This window comes from Tripterygium wilfordii, chromosome 21, assembly GCF_013401445.1.
Source record: "Tripterygium wilfordii isolate XIE 37 chromosome 21, ASM1340144v1, whole genome shotgun sequence".
NCBI classification, from domain to species: domain Eukaryota; kingdom Viridiplantae; phylum Streptophyta; class Magnoliopsida; order Celastrales; family Celastraceae; genus Tripterygium; species Tripterygium wilfordii.
In genome coordinates, this window is record NC_052252.1 from 11683277 (window position 1) to 11701738 (window position 18462).

The 18462-nt window shown below is 33.5% G+C and overlaps 1 protein-coding gene across 3 annotated transcripts; it reads right to left on the reverse strand.

Annotated features, from left to right (window-relative positions):
- Window positions 1–1614: 1614 nt before the first annotated feature.
- Window positions 1615–5203, reverse strand: LOC119988552 (microtubule-associated protein 70-5-like). Of its 3 annotated transcripts, none has more exons than XM_038833630.1 (11): window positions 4801–5203; window positions 4263–4348; window positions 4034–4099; window positions 3784–3954; window positions 3525–3572; window positions 3305–3460; window positions 3070–3216; window positions 2904–2975; window positions 2195–2809; window positions 1951–2102; window positions 1615–1867 (listed from the first exon to the last, which is right to left on the reverse strand). In XM_038833630.1, exons 1-11 carry the CDS (start codon window positions 5054–5056, stop codon window positions 1846–1848), a joined length of 1791 nt encoding a protein of 596 aa, XP_038689558.1. In that variant the 5' UTR covers window positions 5057–5203; the 3' UTR covers window positions 1615–1845. The 3 variants fall into 3 exon arrangements, with proteins under 3 accessions (XP_038689558.1, XP_038689557.1, XP_038689556.1); XM_038833629.1 differs by having other exon boundaries at window positions 1616–1864; window positions 3525–3695; XM_038833628.1 differs by having other exon boundaries at window positions 1616–1867; window positions 3525–3695.
- Between the last annotated feature and the right edge of the window lie 13259 nt (window positions 5204–18462).

Genomic DNA, 18462 nt, shown 5'->3' on the forward strand with positions numbered 1-18462 from the left:
ATTAGACTACTACCTTTTCATTTTTCTATAGGACTTAAACACAAACTTTGATTCATATCCTTATTTTGGGTATGATCATATCTCTTATACTTTCAATATAGGTATTGGGCCTTTATTAATTATTTGGCTCAAATCCATATTGGACGAACCCAACCCAATATTTCCAACACTTTCTATGCTAGGAAAAAAAGTTGGACACTCTCTAATAAACAAAGGGCCACCGTTTTGTGCCCAGAAAACGTAATTCGCATGAAGTTGACTTCAAACTTTAATTCTGTTAGCTTGTTTGGGAAAGCTTATTTTGAAACTTATAAGCTTCAAAATAAGCATTGTCAAACACCCCACATAAGCTAACTTATAAGCTCTAATAAGCTCCAAAAAAATAAACTTCAATTTGAAGCTTATTTTAGAGCTTATGTTTGTTTTTTTTCATTTTTTAGTTTCTTCTTTTTTATTAAGATAATATTATAAAAAATTTTATTTTATCTTTTAAATTAAATTTAAATAGACTTTTTTAAGAGTTTATAAGTTAGCTTATGTAATAAGTTTCGCCAAACACCGATAGCTTATTTCACAACTTATAAGTTAGCTTATTTTTCACAGTTTATAAGCTAGTTTATTTTGACAGTAAATAAGCTACGCCAAACGGAGCCAAAAATATGGGATGTACATTTGACCATTTGACTTTGTTAGTATTTATGAACATAAATGTCTTTAGGGTTTGCTTAACGACCTTTCAGAATTGACTTCCCTCCATAGAGAACTCGAAGTTCATATAATGTATGCTCTTGACAAAAAGAATGTGATGGCTTGCACGTTAAACTGTCTTCAAAGATGAAATCAACTGAATATTTTGGACTCACACTATATATATTGAAGGTGGCTTAACTGATGTGAGCGGAAATTACAGAATGGGGAATTGCATAGAAGTACCGTTCAATCCTAAGAAGGAGAAGGCTAAAGTTTTCGTCTTTAATGGAGAGGAAAAGGAATTTGAGGCTTCAACACCAGTTAAGAAGGTCACTTCTGATCCTTACCATGGCTATAAGTTGGCGAAGCCTTACACACCATTGCTGCCAACAGCCAAGCTAAAACCTGGCCAGGTCGTCCCACCACAACTTGTACATCTTTGTAGGCCTCTGGTGTCCTCAAAGTTGGCCAACAAGAGGCAGTGTGTGAAGATTGTCTTGACAATGCAGCAGCTGGAGCTGTTGCTGAGAAATGCCAAGGAGTTGAAGGGTAAAAGAGTTTATTTGCAATTCGCTGGGAGTTCCAGGGAAGGTAATCAGAAATGGAAGCCCTCTTTAGCTTTCATTACTGAGCTATAACTGTCATCAACTTGTAACATGTTCTGTACATAGACTAGCTGCTCAGTTGCTCAAGTTGTAGAGGTGTATCCTGTTTTGTTGATTTTTCTGTGTCACCTCTTCCAGTTTCCGGCAATTTTTTCAGTCCCAAAATGCCGTATGTATCTCTAGTCATAGAGTTTCTGCCCCTTTTTCTCTGAGAAACGCATAAATTGACTTGCTTGTGCTATCACATATCACATCATTTGTTTCATCCCGACAGTATTTGATTAAGTGTGTATTAAGTCAACTTCGACTAATTGATGCATAAAGATTTTGAAATTATAGAATTGCACAACATTTGAATACATTTCAAGCTGAAGATAATGGGATTCAGCTCAGAAAAACACACTTAGTTCTGTGCTGGGATGAAATTAGAACTTTATTTCTACTAGATAGAAGCGTTAATCAATTCCGCATTTTCATTGAAGAATAGGAAGATTTGGATGAAGAATCGAATAAATATTAGATTGCTTTCATCTACCCTTGCAACAAATCTTCAATATGCTTTGCTCGGTCTGCTGCAATGCAAATCTTTTTGTCATGTTAAAAAAGTAAGCCATAAATAAACTAAATATCAGAGAGAACATTGACGTTTGTTTACCTTTTAGAGGAGTTTATGTTGTTTCTTATCTTCTTATTATCATCCACTTTCATTGATGAGGCTTCCTTTTCTCTAGTTGCTGCTTCTCTCTTTAGTTTCTTGGCCTCCACTTCCATGGCTTTTGTCAGTGCATCTACCTTCTTCATGAGCATCTGTATTGAATACCATTTTATCCATTCAGTACCTAAATATTCTAATACTTACAAAAAGAGAACAAGGGAGTTACTTGAAGTAAACAAGTCACCTTGATTTCTTGATCCTTAGCATTCAAATTATCTTCTTTAACTTCACAAGCCTTCCTTAGGTTTATGACTTCTTTTTGAAGTCTATCATACAGAAACCCTGAAACCGTATCTTCACCATCTGGCAAGATCTCTTGATCTTTGGGATTTCTCTTATTTTGTGTCTCTTCATTGCCACCACTTTTGTTTTTCGTTTCAGCCAAGATTGTTGTAGTTGTTTCGTCATCCTTGAACTTATCAAGATTGACATCCATATTCCTCTCAATTTGGGTATTCTCCTTTCCACTACTATCAACAATTTTACTTTTAGATGCCCATAGACTTTTCCTCAGCATATTTTCCCCAGAAGTGCTTCTCTTATGTATATTATTGGCTTGCTTTCGTTCTGCTTCATTTCCTAGACTCGGATGCTGTGAGAGAGAGACTCTACTTATGGTGGAACCTCTTGGCTGTGATGAAGACCTTTTCCTTACTCCAGAATTGTTTGTCAGAAACCCAAAGATGTTATTGGACTTTTCTGTTTTAGGTGACCCACTAAAAGTATCCGGATTGACAGAAAAACTGGACACATGCCTTAAACCTTCTTCTAGTGTCTTTAGCCTCACCTTCAATTTTGCCTGAAGTAAGCTCAAATAACATAAAACTTTAGCCATTTATGTATGTTACAGAAAAGATTTAGATAAACAATTTGGAAGAGAATTTGAATTTCACCTTCAACTGTGCTTCTGCTTTGGCTGTTCTCTCTGATATAGCTAGCTTGTCTCTCAATCGATGCATCTCTGCCTAAATATGATGAATTGAAGAAGAAACTAATGATGTCGTTCACTCACATATGAATAAATTAATTTTCTTCAAGAGTTCGCTGTGAAAGAGATACCTGCAGCAGCCGTCTCTCTTCCAGCCACAGCCTCACAGGCATGACTTTGTCATTTTCATCCTTCCATTCATTAGCCACAACAGTTGCTACTCTGTTTGCTGAGACTTTAATTCTCGCAAACTCCCTCTCCAATGTCCTCTTTTCTTCCTGAAATATGTATTTAATCGTTATTGGTAAAAAGATTACGATTCGTAACAGGTTGCTGGATAACAGTTATGTGAAGCATGGTGCATACTTGCAGCTCAGAAATCTGTCGTCGATAGTCACGAATGGCATTGGCTGCAGCCCCACCAGCAAGAATAGCCTCCTCAAGTTCCTGAATGGTTTGGGTAAGCTTTTCAACCTCTAAAACCTTTTGGCGATTGGTCTTCTCAAGGATTTTGTTCTCTTCCTGCATTGCATGCATTATTCAGTCCAAAATCCATATATATATTGTATCAAGTTGGCTTTCCTACCTGGCAGATCTCAATCTGTCTCTTGAGCTCAAAATTCTGGTTTTGGACCTCCTCAACTACCAATGCTCTCTCCAGAGCACTTCGCAAGATCCTCTCCGCTTCAAGCAAAGCTGATTCTTTTGACTTAGTGAGGCGTCCCAAAGCTTTTTTATCCTCTTGTAATGCTGCAATCTGACAGGTCCATATGAAAGAAATGAATTATCTTCTGTTACTGGATCGGTTCTTTTTTCATGAGCAAATAATCTGTCAATATTCTCACCTCATTCTTATACAATTTGATCTCTGCCTCGAGAGGAGCAATGACAGACTCAAGTGGAACAGAATCGTCATCTTTTTGATTAGCATGCACCCTTCTAAGGGTTGCTTCTGCTGCATATTGGGAAGCCAATGCATCTTTCTTCTCACTAGTCAGTTCCTTGATCTCAAGATTCTACAGCATAATCGATTTAGGCAAGGTTGAGAGCCGTAGTCTCATATCCAGAAACAATACATAAAAGACCTTAACGCACCTTATGTTCAAGAAGATTTTCAGTGGCACTAAGTTTCTCATCCAATTTGCCAACTTCATTCCTGAGCTGGAGCCAACAGAAGTATAGAAAAAAAAAATTGACATAGGTTACTGTGAAATTAATATGAAAAGCTTTGACATAATTTTTAATCTCATCTACTTAAATCATATCAATAAGATATAAGGGTCTGAAACCATAACCAGGATTCTTGGCATAATAATTTTAGTACCTCTTCAATAGCTTTATCTTTCAATACTTCAGTGGCTCTTAACGCCTTTATTTCCCCCTGGGAAAATCCCAACTCCCGATCCTTCTCTGCAATACAAAGTTTAAATTACAAGAAAGTATGTTTAAAATGTAGAAATACATAAAAAGCAAGAGTTTACAGAGACAATTGGTTCACCATTCTCTTCACTTGCAAGAGAGGCATTTCCCCCTTTCCATGTTTTCCCCTATGTGAACAGTAGAAACAAATTTTTTTGCTTCTTTTCATATCTTACCATCCATATTCAAATCTAAGGCAACAAAGCAAGCAAATTTTGACATTCCACAAAACTTAATGAAGGTAATGGTGGCAGTTGATTAAGAATCTGAACCCCTTGGTAACATTATAACCAAAACTTCCCCAGACATAGTCCAAACTAAGACTAAAACAGAATTCAAGTAATCATAAATCACTATATCATTGCACATTATAAAACCCATTGCAGGAACAAATGCAATTTGTGTAGAGTAGAGGGGGTGTGTTTATGAGAAAAAGACGAAACCTTTGAGTAGGTTCTGCAGCCGATTCAGCTCTAACACAAGAGGGTCGGGGTGAACAAGAGAGAGGTCTTCTCCTCCTCCTCCAAGCTGTTGGTCCTCATGACCCACCATCTCTTTTCGTGCTTGTCTTTTGGTTCTATTAAACTCGAATAATACACAATGATCGAAGTGGTTAATGGTTATACAACTGGGTTTTGTGGGGGAATAAAATAACCAGAGTTTGGTATTGGTATTATAAGAGATACTGATAGAATTCATCTCCTTTTTTAAGGAATTGACCGCAAAGAGAGGGATTTCGTTGGCCTTTCCCTTGCAAGCAAAATCAGGTAGGCGCACATCATAAGCCGGCCAAGCCGGCTTCTTTCATATTCAGTTTTTGACAGTAACCTTGATTTCTCTCTTAATTCTCTATTTCATTAGAACTTTAATTGCTGATCATAAAGGATAACCCAACAAGATTATCTCTTTTTGAATTTCAAAAATTCTAGAAACCTCATCCTTTTAGTTTAAAACTTTCTTCCTTACTAATTCCTTATCTTGAAACCAAATAAAGTGTGATCAACAAGTGAATACATTAATTGGGTTCGTTGGTGCAATTTTTTTTTTTTTTTAACACATGAAAGATTAAACTCCAAAAGCTTGTCACTTTCCTGATCTTTGTCAATTGCTTTTACGAGTTTGATAGATTGGTAGGTATTATTTGATCCTCAGACAGAACTTTTAACTATTTTAAAGAGGGTTTATGGAGAGATTCTTAGTAGATGTTAGTGTCATGGTCTAGTCTTGGAGTTATTCACTTGCTTAAGCGCTAAATCTTCCATAATCCATGCCTCTTTTTTTTTCTTTTTCTTTTTTTTTTCTGCTTAGTGGAAGTCACTCAACTAAAGTTTTGAAAGAAAATGAGGTATTGATTACGATAATAACTTGATGGGGATGAACCTAAAGTGGCTTGAAAGAACAAACACATATGTGATGTCATTTATATATTTTTTTCCCATCTTCTTAATTTGCTTGCAAGTATGATTGGTTAGAAGAAGAATATATACATAATGTCCAGCTGTTAACCAAGACTTGGCCAAATGGCAATTTTTGAAACTATAACTGGGATTTTCACCGTATGAGTTATGACAAAGGGAATACTCCATTACCTCCTCCCAATCCCCACCAACACCCAAAACCAAAATAGTTGAAATAGTGAGAGAGGAGATGACCAAATCCTTATACTAAACAAAATATTAAAGGAGGATTTTGATCAAGATAAAGATGTTGTTAATCATAATTTAATTGAATATCCCCACTTATTGCGTTCTTGAAAGTGATGCCAAGATGGGAGCTAAGCTTTTGACAGATGGCCCACTTATTACATTTACATGGAGTCCGTTTGGTAGACAATTTTGACATTAACATATATTATACCATATATTACAGATAATAAATGTTGATAATAAATGGTAGCATATATGATTCCTCAAATGTTGATAGGTATTTGATTATACTTTTGTTAGTAGTATATATGATGTTAAAATTGTTGGGTATTAAGCATTAAAGTTGTTATTGATGCAAATAAATAGTAAAATAAATAAACAATTTCTTAAATATTAATAATTATTTAAAGCATTTTAATGGACAAAATAATTACACAACATTTTAAATGAATTATTTATAAAAGAGTACCTTAAATGAATTATTTATAATTAAAAAAAAAAAGTAAAGACTTTCGCAAAGAGGAGGACGAGTCCCGAAGCATCTCATCAAGTTCACAATCAAGTTCGCGTAGCTCGAGTCCGTTGGAGGAGGACGACTTGAGAAATTGATCAACAGCGATGGAGTTATCATTGAGGATTGAGTTTTTGGGTTACCGTAGAGGAGGATGGGAGGGGATCAATGGAGGAAATGAGTTGTAAGGATGAGAGAGGCGCAGAGGATGGGGCATTATCGTCAATACATTTAAAATCAAGGATATAATTGGAAAATGGTTTTCAAAGTGTTTCAAAATTGTTGAAAACTAGTGTTTGAACTCATGCGATGCACGAATAATAAAGAATTTATAATGGTACTAAAATACTTGATCATAGAAGAACCAACACCTAAAGAGGGTTTAGGATAAGTGAAGAGACATTGTTGATATTAATTTCAAGTCAAAATTTATTGAAGTGTATAATGATAGAAATTTGACAATAACATGGCATATTTAAGATAAAAATTATGAAATACTCTTTTAAACACTACATTGTTTGTAGTATTACATAATTGTCCTTCATTATTAACAATCAATATCTTAACCCATTCATACCTTTTACCCTAGAAACTATAAGATATAGTTGGCCATAACTAAAAACCGACTTTAATTGATTCCTATTTATAGTTTAACATAAATTAATCCTTTTATAATAAAGATGATAGAGTTATAATTGTTTTAAAATAAAAAAGCATCCGAAATTCTATTAAAAAGAATAACCTTATATTCGCAAATTTTATAAATAGAAAATTGTATTTAAAACAAAACCTTTTATTCTCAGATTTTTTCCCACTTTTGGACTAATTGTTTAATGTTTTCATAATATTGCATATTTGAATGAATAAATTTGATAGGTTAGGTGGACATGTGCATAATTAATTAATTGACAAATTTCAAGATAATTAACCTTTCATATATAGTTGGATATGTGCATGAATAAATTTAATATGTTAATTTTATTATAAGATAATTTTATTGTTCTTATTTTTCTTGGAAATTTAGTATCTTTATTAAGATAAGTAATTATATGTTACAATCATTGTGGCAGGGCACTTGTAAATTAATTTTGTTTATGGAATTTTATGGCACAACAACAAATTATATAATCTATAAAAAGAGCAATTTCTTCCAATCATTAAATTATCGTTATTACAACTGATTATAATATTAATTGTATAAAATTAGTTTGAAATACAAATAATTGAATTTATTTCAGAATAAGTCTTATAAATGCTAGGTAGAGAAAGTAATTTATGAAATATTTATTGCATTGGGAATAAAAACCATAGAGAGTACATATTCAAAAAACAAAAATTAAATAATTACGAAACTTAAGTTCAACAATATCAAATCAAACAACTAAAAAAATTTACTCCCGTCCTAATCTTTTTTCAATCTTGATGTTTTTCACTTTACTGGTTGAAAGTTGAGTGTATAATTCATCGGGTAGATCACAATCATTTTTAAGAAAGTTTTCTTTGGAGAGATACCATCCGTCTCATCCGAAAATGAATCTTGAAATATTAAAATATATTTATAAGGATCTTGAACACTAAATTACATGCAATTGTCAATCATTATTTTAATAATTACTAATACCTTGTTCACCTCACTGACTTCCTGAATATGTTCAATAGAATCTGTTGAGTCCTACAGTTAAATAATTTGCTAAATTAATATAAAGTTAACCACTTATAAAATATTATATTTCAATTATATTTGGGTACTATAATTGTAATAATAACCTGATGGACAATTGAGGAAAAAAATAAAATTTTCAATAGGAGACTTATCATCTGTCACCCACTGAATAGCACAATTGTCTAACAAATATCCAATTCATTATGATATTCATTGGTATGTAGCCATGTTATGCCATCGATCAATAAAGGAAAAACAGTAAATGTAGAGAATACAATGGAATTGTGTAATTGGAAGCACAAAAACTTATCAATTGTACATATGCATTCCATCTGAATTCGCATATCTCGAAAGGTCATTCTACTCATTAATCGAAGTACTTGAATTCACATATGAAGAGGTGTTTTTATTTGTTGATGATGATTAGATCAGGTTTCAGGAATTGTCTAGGCTCATTAGACTTGACTTTCTATGTGTTTGACTGTAGAAGACTTGGAAATTTCTCCATGGCAACTCTATAAGCTCAATGTCTGCATTGAAATTGTCTGGCTAGACAAATCAAGATTATTTAGCTATGCTAAACAACTATATGTAAAGAAAGAACAAATTAGCAAGTGAGAAAATGAGAAATACGTACCACACAAATTTCTTTTGATTGGAGATGGGGACATCACCCTCTAAATTATATTCAGAAAACAATCATTAATGATGTTAAACCCTAAAGTAAATATGACATCAATAACAATTAACAGAAACACAAGTACAATTTGGGCTCATTCCCGAAGAGTCCTCTTTGATGTATTGATGTACAAAACTGCACAAGGAATATCAAATATAATAAATTAGTCATTGTTACACCAATGGAATGATAACACATAAAATAAAACCAAGCAAGACAATTTACTCATTTATCAATTTTTCTACGGATGAAAGCAGCACCATACTTGGTGATGATTATCTACGTCTATATATATTTAAAGTGTTGATCATCATACTTTTTTTGAATATATTTAAAATAATTGAAAAATCTTTGAAACGTTGGTTTTCACAATAGTTTTGAATATCTTTAAAATATTTGAAAAAATCACTGAAGTTTAGAAGATATCATATTATCCATTATATGTTTGATTTAAAAAATTTCAATGTTGATTTATGAGAAAAAATAATTAATACTATAAAAGTATTGAAAATTTATGAGGGGAAAAAGTTGAAGTGTCTTCTATTTTTATATATTGTATGATAGTATAAAAAAAATAATTGTTAAATTATCAGATTATATTTTACATAATGATAAAGTATATTTATAAATAGTTGTTAGAAGATTAAAAGGCTAGAAAATTCAAATATGTATAATCAACCAACCAAGACATGATAAGAATTAAATGGTTCTTATCTATCTATACGTTTATGGTTTAGGTGATTTTAGGAGGGAAAAAATATCTTGTTGGTTAATATTAACTTTATCTATTATATCTTACTATCCTCTATATTTTTGCTAAAATATTTTTAAAAAATATTTCAATCTTAATTGAGGGAATAAATTGACTATTTCAATTGAAATGTAGTTGAGAGAATAAATAAATTAATAGGATAAAATATTTGTAAGTTTAGGAGGGAAAAGAAGATGAATTGTATAAAATCTTTTATATATATATATATATATTAAAAATAGTAATAAATAATACTTATATTATAATTTAAATAATGATAAAGGATAATCATTAAATTATTAAATTAGAGTTTTAGATAAAAGATAATTTAAATGGTTGTTAGATGATTATGACTAAATAACTAAAACATAATAAAATTAAAATATCTGAAAAATAATAAGAATTAAAAAATCTAAAAAAAAACTTGGAAGTTTGGGAGGGAAAAAAAATGTGAAGTTGTATTCTATTTATATATATATATAAATGAGACCATTTCAAGATGAGCAATATATGGTGTCCAAAGTGTCTCGGTTTTTGTGTCCAAAAAATATTGTTTGATTGTGTTTGATAATATATTGTCAAACTACAATATATGGTGCACCAAACACACCCATGGTATATGTCTATTATATAAACATAATTCTTTTAACTTTTGATTGCTCACCTGCTAAGGGTCCATTTTGGTACATATCAAATGGAACCATTGAGTGTAAAGGCATAAGTGAACCCAAAAGGTCTTGTTTTCTCGTTCGTCTTTTTGTTTTTTGATATTTTTTCTTGGCTCTACTACTGCTACAAATTCTGTTTCTATTTGGGAGAGTGATTCATCATATGGAAAGCCCATTTGATTCTGGACAACCAATGTACAAGAAACTTAGGCCACTGAAACAGTATCCCTTTTACAGAAAGATGGGTATGTGATATATCATAGAAGAATATTGGGTTAATATAACTTGTAGTCATCAAAAGATTTGCCACGTTTCAACTCAGTTACCAAATGTTTAAACTTTTCAACTTAGTACTCAAAAGTTTAAATTTGCACTATTTTGTTAACTTGAGAAGATTTTCCCATTTTTGGGCAGTCAACTCGCGTACGTGACGAGTTAATTGTTAAGAAACCATTCAAATTGGACCACATTGCATGACGAGTTGCTGACGCGTAGACAGGGCATAAGTTGTTGAACAATTTCTTCTCCAAATCCTTTTTTCCACCATCAAAAACATAAATCTCTCATTTCTTTTTCTTCTTCACAAACCCTAAGTTCCTCCCGCAACACCTTATTCTCTTGTGCGAATATCTCCATGGCCATCAAAACTTCCATGATACTGGACATCTATTTCCTTCCTTTTCCTAGTATAAACAAGCCCATATATCTTTCTATATTTCGAATTCTCAATTTTAACTTGTGTGGACAAATTCAACACCATCGACATTGATAACGCTTGGATTCACTTCAACATCACGGGCCATCCATTTGGTGTCCTCTTCTCAATTTTTTTCTCGATGGGATTCCAATCATCTCGATCTGCTCTCACCATATCAAAACAACTGACTCTGTGAGTTGAACTATCAGTATCAACTTGGATTAGACTAAAATCATAGTGAACTCAGACAAGCTCAACATCCTTCGGGAAAAAAGAAAAAAGAAAGCAGATCTTAAACTGATCAACTCAAATTCAAATTCGAAAACGAAGAATCCTTGCTGATCAAGATAAATTACATAAAATAAAATAAATCAACAAAAAAAATTGTGATCTTGTTTCCATCAATTTTTTGAAAAAATAAGTCTTCATTTTACATGTCACCGAGTGTTAGTACTGACAAATAATAAAAACAATTGTTGTTGACTTTTTATGCCTCATCAACATGTTAATTGCCCAAAAATGAAAAAAAAATTGTCCGAATTACCAAAATGGAACAAAGTTGAACAGTAGATTAGTAAGTTGAAAATTTTGAATATTCGGTGACTGAGTTAAAACGTGATCAATGTTATAACTACAAATTATATTAACTTGAAGCATATTAGTCTAGGCTACCCATAATTACATAAAACAAAGTTAGGGCTTAGTGGGCCAGGAAAAAAGAACCATCTTTATGCCTCCAAAAAAGAAAAATTAGGATTGGAATCATCAAGCGGAAGAAAAATCTTGTGGTATCTGAAAGTCTTCCGAGAAAGTTATTCCTCTTTCAATCACTTGGCATCAGAAAGCAGAATAAAATTGAAGCAATATATGATCCCTCATTTTCTTCTTTGATTAGCTAACTTTTTTCATAAAAACTATGACCACATGTAAGAAAAAAAAGAAAAGAAGAAGTACCTTCCCCAAGTCCCAATCTTCTACTAAAAGACAACAATGAAAAGAGGTAGAGAAAGGCATATATGCCAAACCAAATACATTCCATTGGGTTTCATGCAGTTACTGCTTTGCCCTTCTCAACTTTTGTTCATCTGCAGCAGTTATGCACAAAAGATAATGGGAATTGGAATTTTGGGAGGAGGGTACTTTTGTAACTAGAGATATTTAATCAAATTTGGGAGTAAAATTGTATGGGAAACACAGAATCTCCTCATAACTTAATTAGGAGTTGAAGAACAAATCCATCTTTAAAAGCAATCTTTGAAACCAGTCATCTCCAACAGACAACTCTGGTCTCTCTCTCTCTCTCAGTCCTCAAGAAGCCATGGATATCACAAAGAAGATGTTACAATACAGAAACCATTTTGCAGCAGCAATTATTGCTTCATTGGCACTTTCAACTTTCTTATATGCTGCTCCAAGGTTAATCGGAATCCTTGCCTATTTTTGGCCTCTTTTGGCCTCAACAGGTGTGCTATTGGTGATGATAATCGCCTTTGGAGGAGTTTCTCAGCTGGCAACTGATGGGCATGGAGAAAAGGCAGGCGCAGGACTTGTTGACTATGTTGCAGGACAAGATCATACTCAAAGATATGAGTAATTAAACCAATAAATGGGTTTCAAGTAGTAATCTTCTTCAATCAATACTAGTCACTTTGTTTCCTGCAATTATGTTAGTGCATATGAGGAAACTGTAACCTCTCTTATGTTTCTCTGTAAATGCGAATTGAAAGCAGCCAATGCCACAATGAAAATGTACAGTTGTTAAGGATATCATACACTGATAGCCAATATATATGAATGCAGGGAATGGAAATCCATTTATTGGCTTTGCACCTTAATTCCAAAAAAGAAATCTATGATTTTGCACTTTCTGAATTTTTTTTTTTTAAAGACAATTGTATGGTTGCATGGTTGTTTTTTTTTTTTTTTTTCTTTCCCTTTTTCTTGAGCACGTATAGATGGTTATACGGGGTGTTCAAACTAAAAAGAAAGGGATCGCTTTTCAACAATACTAACGAAATGGTATTTGCTTTGGACTCGAACCCTACAGCGGCCCATTTAACCAAGTTGTTAGCCCAGTCATTGGGCCATTCTTCGTGCTGACTTTTGAGGCAGTCCAGTCCAACAGATCACCGGCACCGAGGATGAGAAAGATGAGATTGAAGGGAAAAAAATTGGTTGGAATTATTCCATCAATTTCACCAAATCTGCACTATCGAATGGTGGGGTGTGGTGTTATCAAATCCAATGCAATTATGCATTGAATGGTAGAGATTTGGTGGAATTGACTAGACTAATTTCAGCCCCCATCCCAGATTGAAGCTGAAGGCTGAGGCAAGAAGATGCCATCAGCAATGGGAGCTACATTACGAGCTTGGATTAATGACGGATTGGTATTTGTTGATGGTTTTAATGGAAATAAGGGAATGATATCCTTCTATCTTTATAAGCCGAAAACCACTCTATACTTATAAGTGCATCCCAACCCAAAGTTGTAAAATGGAGTTGTAAATCTCAATTTTACAAAAGGAAAATTCCAAGCTGATACTCATTAGTGTACTTTTGAACATTTAGATCTAACAAAAAAAATACATGGACATAAAAGTACCAATAAAATGGTCATTTATGTCTCTACCCCTATCCTTTATTCCACAAACCTCTTTCTTCTTCCTCCAAACTCTTTCATCTCTTTCTTTCTTTCTTCCTCCTCCTTTCTTCTCCATCTCCTCCTTTCTTCTTCTTCTACTTCTTCTTCCTCCTTTCTTATTCCTCTCCATTGGATCTGAAAAATATATGCACTAGTGTTTTCTTCTTCTCTCTAGATTTGTTTTTTCAATATTTAAAGCTTAAAAAAATTTAGATCTCTTGTTTCTATTATTCATTGCTTTCATTTAGGTGTAAATGTTGGGTACATGATTTTCGTCTTGAGTCTTATGAGTGTTGAATATGAAAATAATATGTCAAGTTCTGTCAAATCATTTAAATATGTTTATGTTATTGTTTCAGATGAAAGAAAAAATCTCAAATTCAGACTATTCCGACGACGGTTTGTTACATTATCACTATCGTTAGACTCCCCTGACTGAGAAGTACAATACCCAGCTATATTCTGTCCAAAATGGTCACCAAAAAGGGAGACCCGAAGTTGGCCCATTATGCTCATGTAAAACATTGAAATAGTAACATATGATCTCAAATCTGTAGTTACATTTAAACAGTAATATACGATCTCAGATCTGAACTCATATTACAATCTCATATCTCATGTTACACTAGATCTCATATTACATATCATATCTAACAAGATATATTTCTTCTTCTTTTTCAAAATTAAAAATAAAGACACATCATTTTATATTCTTCCCCATTAAAAAACCCAAAAAAAATAAAAACCCCAAATTCCTAAAGTTGGGATTCTTCTTGAAAGACCAAATCAGAAATCTCGATCAAAATCCCATGAGAAATCTTAGTCCGAAACGCATCGTCAGATCTTCACATAAGCCTACGAAACAAAAGAACTTATTAAAAAGTAGATCTTTTAACCAATAAAAGGGTTGAACGTGACAGAGAAAGAGAGAGTGAGAGTTATTCTTATAGAGAGGCGAGATGTGCCATGATCAGATGACGAAAAGAAAAAGGAATCGAGTGATCAAAGGCAAATTGGGTTTCTTTCTCCTTTGAAGAGAGAGAAAGAGTTGGGAATGATTTTTCAGTCTTCAGGCCTCAACACCGGAGTTCATCCTGAGGTCGAGGTACGTAGTGACCTCTCTTGCTAGGCATTCGATAAGGAACGGTCGGTTTGTCAATCTTAATCTAGTGATTGTCCTCGCTCCTTGCGATATCCAATCGATGAGGTGAGGTTTTTGAGAGATGGTTTCATGCTTGGATGAGATTTTTGAGAGATGTAGCCGAAAGATCCACCAAGAACAACAGAGGTTTTTGTATTTCTGGAGAAATTTTGAGGTTATACTATTTAGGTTTTTTGTTTAGAAAATGAGGTGGCATTTTTATATGTTTAATTTTGACAACTGTCATGCCATATAAGCAAAATGCAGTTGCTTTTAATGGTCAACGCAACACGTCAACGAGTTGACTGTCCTAAATCCCCAAATCTATTCGAGTGATCAAATTGTATCAAAAAAATCTTTGAGTAACCAACTTGGAATGTTTGATCCTTGGGTGACCAAAGTGAAACTTCGAGTATCTGTCAGTGGCCAAAAGTTGACTTAACCCGGTTAATACAACTTGTGCCCATCGAAAGATTGTCTGTGTTCCAATTTGGCCACCGAGCTTTCAATTGTTCCAAATTAATCACTGAAAGTTTAATTTGTTCCAATTAAGACACTCGGGCATAATTGAGCTATTTCGGTCAGTCAACCTGCTGAGGTGGTAGGTTGACCGTTAAACCATTGTTGGCACGTGAAAAATCATATTTAATGTGGATATTACTAAATTTTTATTTTAAAAATTTCATGTGGCCAATAATTGTGATACACCTGTAATATAATGACAAAATAAAACCACATTTCAAACAAAAACTATTGCAGCCATGTCTTCCACATAAAATCTTAAGTCGACAAAAGTGATCTTTGACTAATTTGCAGTCTCAATAGTTATTCGATTCTCTACCGCACTAGACTCAGTAGAGCAAGGTGTCCGATTACTTTTCTGGCCGTACGTGGTAGAACAAGGCGTCCGATTTCCCTTGCAAGATCCGATTTCGTCGGAGGTTAATGTGCAGCCACTAACGCCACCGCTTAAAAACCCAAATTGTGCAGAAGACCCGAAACTCGTACTGTGTTTCTTCACTCAAAGTCCCTTCAATGGCTGCCACTAACGCCACTATGTTAAACCCTCTTCAAACGTAACCCTAGCAATGGTGAAAGAAAGGTTTACAGAGGAAGAATACAAAGAGGACACAGAGAGAAGAAATCATCTTCATTTCATATCACTCATAAATGTTGGACATATGGTCCTATATGTCTAATTTTGATGATATTAAATCATTTATAAATGATAATGAAACATTAAAGCAATATTTGATTTATATGAATTGAATTTAAATGACTATATATTTTTTGAGATAGTGCTGGAAATTAAGTTTTGAAAATAAACATACATGGACTAAGTTAGAGCATCAATTTTCCAATTATCATATCTTAACCAACTTAGGTCCAAATGACTTGAAACTTGAACCACATGCACATGAAGGTTTAATATATGTTCTAGGACTATAATCATGAGAAATTAAGTGCATCACATATATATTTGGTCATATGCTTAAATTCCGCCAAAACTAGGTTTTACCTAATTTTGTGCATATGTGTTCTTTGTGAACGTGGTGAACCAAATGAACTCCGATTTAAATGAAATTTCGTGTGCATCTTAGTTTCATCACTATGAACATATTTGATTTAGTAAAGTTCAAGAGAAAAGGTCATTTACACTGAGTTTGCAAAATGACTTTGAATTTACACTTAGAATTTATCGGTTTCACTATTAGTGATCTAATTGCTTGGTTGAGTGACCAAACGATTTCCGATTGCTATGAAATTTTACATGGACATTATAATACATATAAAATGATTTATCATGCAGTAATATAAATTTTCTGGGTTGTTTTTCTAATATAATTAACCTATGCGCTCTATATGAAGCTCTTTGAGCTTACATGCAATTGGGGAGTTCTACCTCCTATTTCCTTGTAGGTTAATCATCATTGTGGTCTCATATGGCTCAGAATTCAGTATGTTGAAGAGTGGTCGAAGTCCTGTTTCTAAGAATGAGCTTGGAGCTCTAGGAAACTATGAAAAATCCTATATTTGCCAACTTTCCACTAAGGCACTTAATCAAGTTGAATGAATCAAACATTGAGGCTATTGGTTGTGGTCTTCATGGAGATACAACTCTTTTCAAACATGTGGGACAAACCTTGTCCTCTCTATCATTAGTGATATATTCTTGTTTGACATTTTCACTCAAGACATGTGCTACCAAGAAAGTTAGAATTGGTGCAATCAAACAAGATCCTTGACATTTTCACTTAAGACAAGTGCTACCAAGAAAGTTAGGTTGGTGCAATCAAACAAGATCCTTGACTAAGAGATCACTTTTGAAGTCTTTGATTCAAAATGAAGGGACAAGATGGCATAGTACAATCTACATCCATGGTTGAGAATTAAAGAGAGTTTGAATGGTCAAGATTTGAAGACATACATTGATCAAATGGTTGTGCATAAGACAACTTTCTTGCTTGCAATTTTTGACTTAAAAAAGGAGCATGTGCAACGTCTATATGCTCTATGGTAGAGATTTGTTTGCTCAAATCATCAATGACCAAGATTAGGAGCTGCAATGGATGGTAGAGATCAACTCTTGAAGTTTGATCCAATGGCTGCAAGCATAGGAGAGAATTGCCTTTAAAAGAGGATCTTTCCTTTCATACAACTTGGAGAAGCAAATTGAAAATTATCCTTGAGAGAAACCTCTTGCTATCAAGTACATCAATCATCAAGCTTTCTTGCTATTTGCTACAACAATCTTCTCCAATACAAGCCTCTACAATCAAGGACTTCTCACTACTCTTGCTTTTGCAAAAGGGAAGTTCTTATATCCTTTAGGCTTTCTTTACTTACAATCTAAACCTCTCTTGTTCTTAAAATCCTATCCTTGAGAGTGTTGCTGTAATCTTGAGAGTTCCACACCAAATACCTTTGAGGTAACCTGTGAGAACCTTGGCTGAAAATCCCATTGAGAAATTCCCTTTGTTAGGGGAAATTGTAAACATTGAAGTTTGAGGGAGTTCTTAGAAACCCTTGGTGTAAGGAGTTTTGTGGGTCTCTTAAAACCACACCTTAGTGGAGTTGGGAAAATCCTAGGTTGGTGAATCTAGGTAGTAGACGTAGGAGAAGGGTCTCCGAACTACTATAAATCGCTGTGTTGATTTCTTTGTTTACTTGTTTATATTTACTACTTGTTTCAAACTGCAGGATTTTCAAAACCCTAATCTGTCCGAGATTAGCAGACTTACTTAAACTTTGAATTTTAATCTGAAATTTTGATATAGTGTTTATTAAGGTGTTGTGACATTGCATATAAAATTTTGTTGCATTTCGACATCATTTGATAGGTGAAACCTGAGTTGAAAAATCTGTGTGCAGTGTGTTGTTTGAAAATCTGTTTTGTGCAAATCTTGATTATTTGATATTTGTTCATTCAGTATATTGTATCACATCTTGCATTGGATTGAATATTGATTAGGATAATCATTAGAGTCCAAATTTGTGTGCTATGTGTTAATTGTCATTAATTTGTTTAAATTTAAAAAGGGATTCCAAAAGGAAATTTGGGGACACAATTCACCCCCCCTCTTGTGTTAAACTCGATCCGTCAATTGGTATCGGAGCCAGGTTAGCTAAAACTAGGAGTTATATCCTATTTGGCATATTTATGGCAAATATAAATTCTTATGGTGAGGCCGAAGGCCTATCCAT

What these genes read in the sequence shown, in the direction of transcription:
- LOC119988552 (XM_038833628.1), bottom strand. Translation starts at nt 5,056, where the DNA reads ATGAATTCTATCAGTATCTCTTATAATACCAATACCAAACTCTGGTTA. An exon ending in AAAATCTTCTTGAACATAAG is followed by an intron (nt 3,955 to 4,033) that starts GTGCGTTAAGGT and finishes ATTATGCTGTAG; the next exon opens with AATCTTGAGATCAAGGAACT. An exon ending in GACAGATTTCTGAGCTGCAA is followed by an intron (nt 3,217 to 3,304) that starts GTATGCACCATG and finishes TACATATTTCAG; the next exon opens with GAAGAAAAGAGGACATTGGA.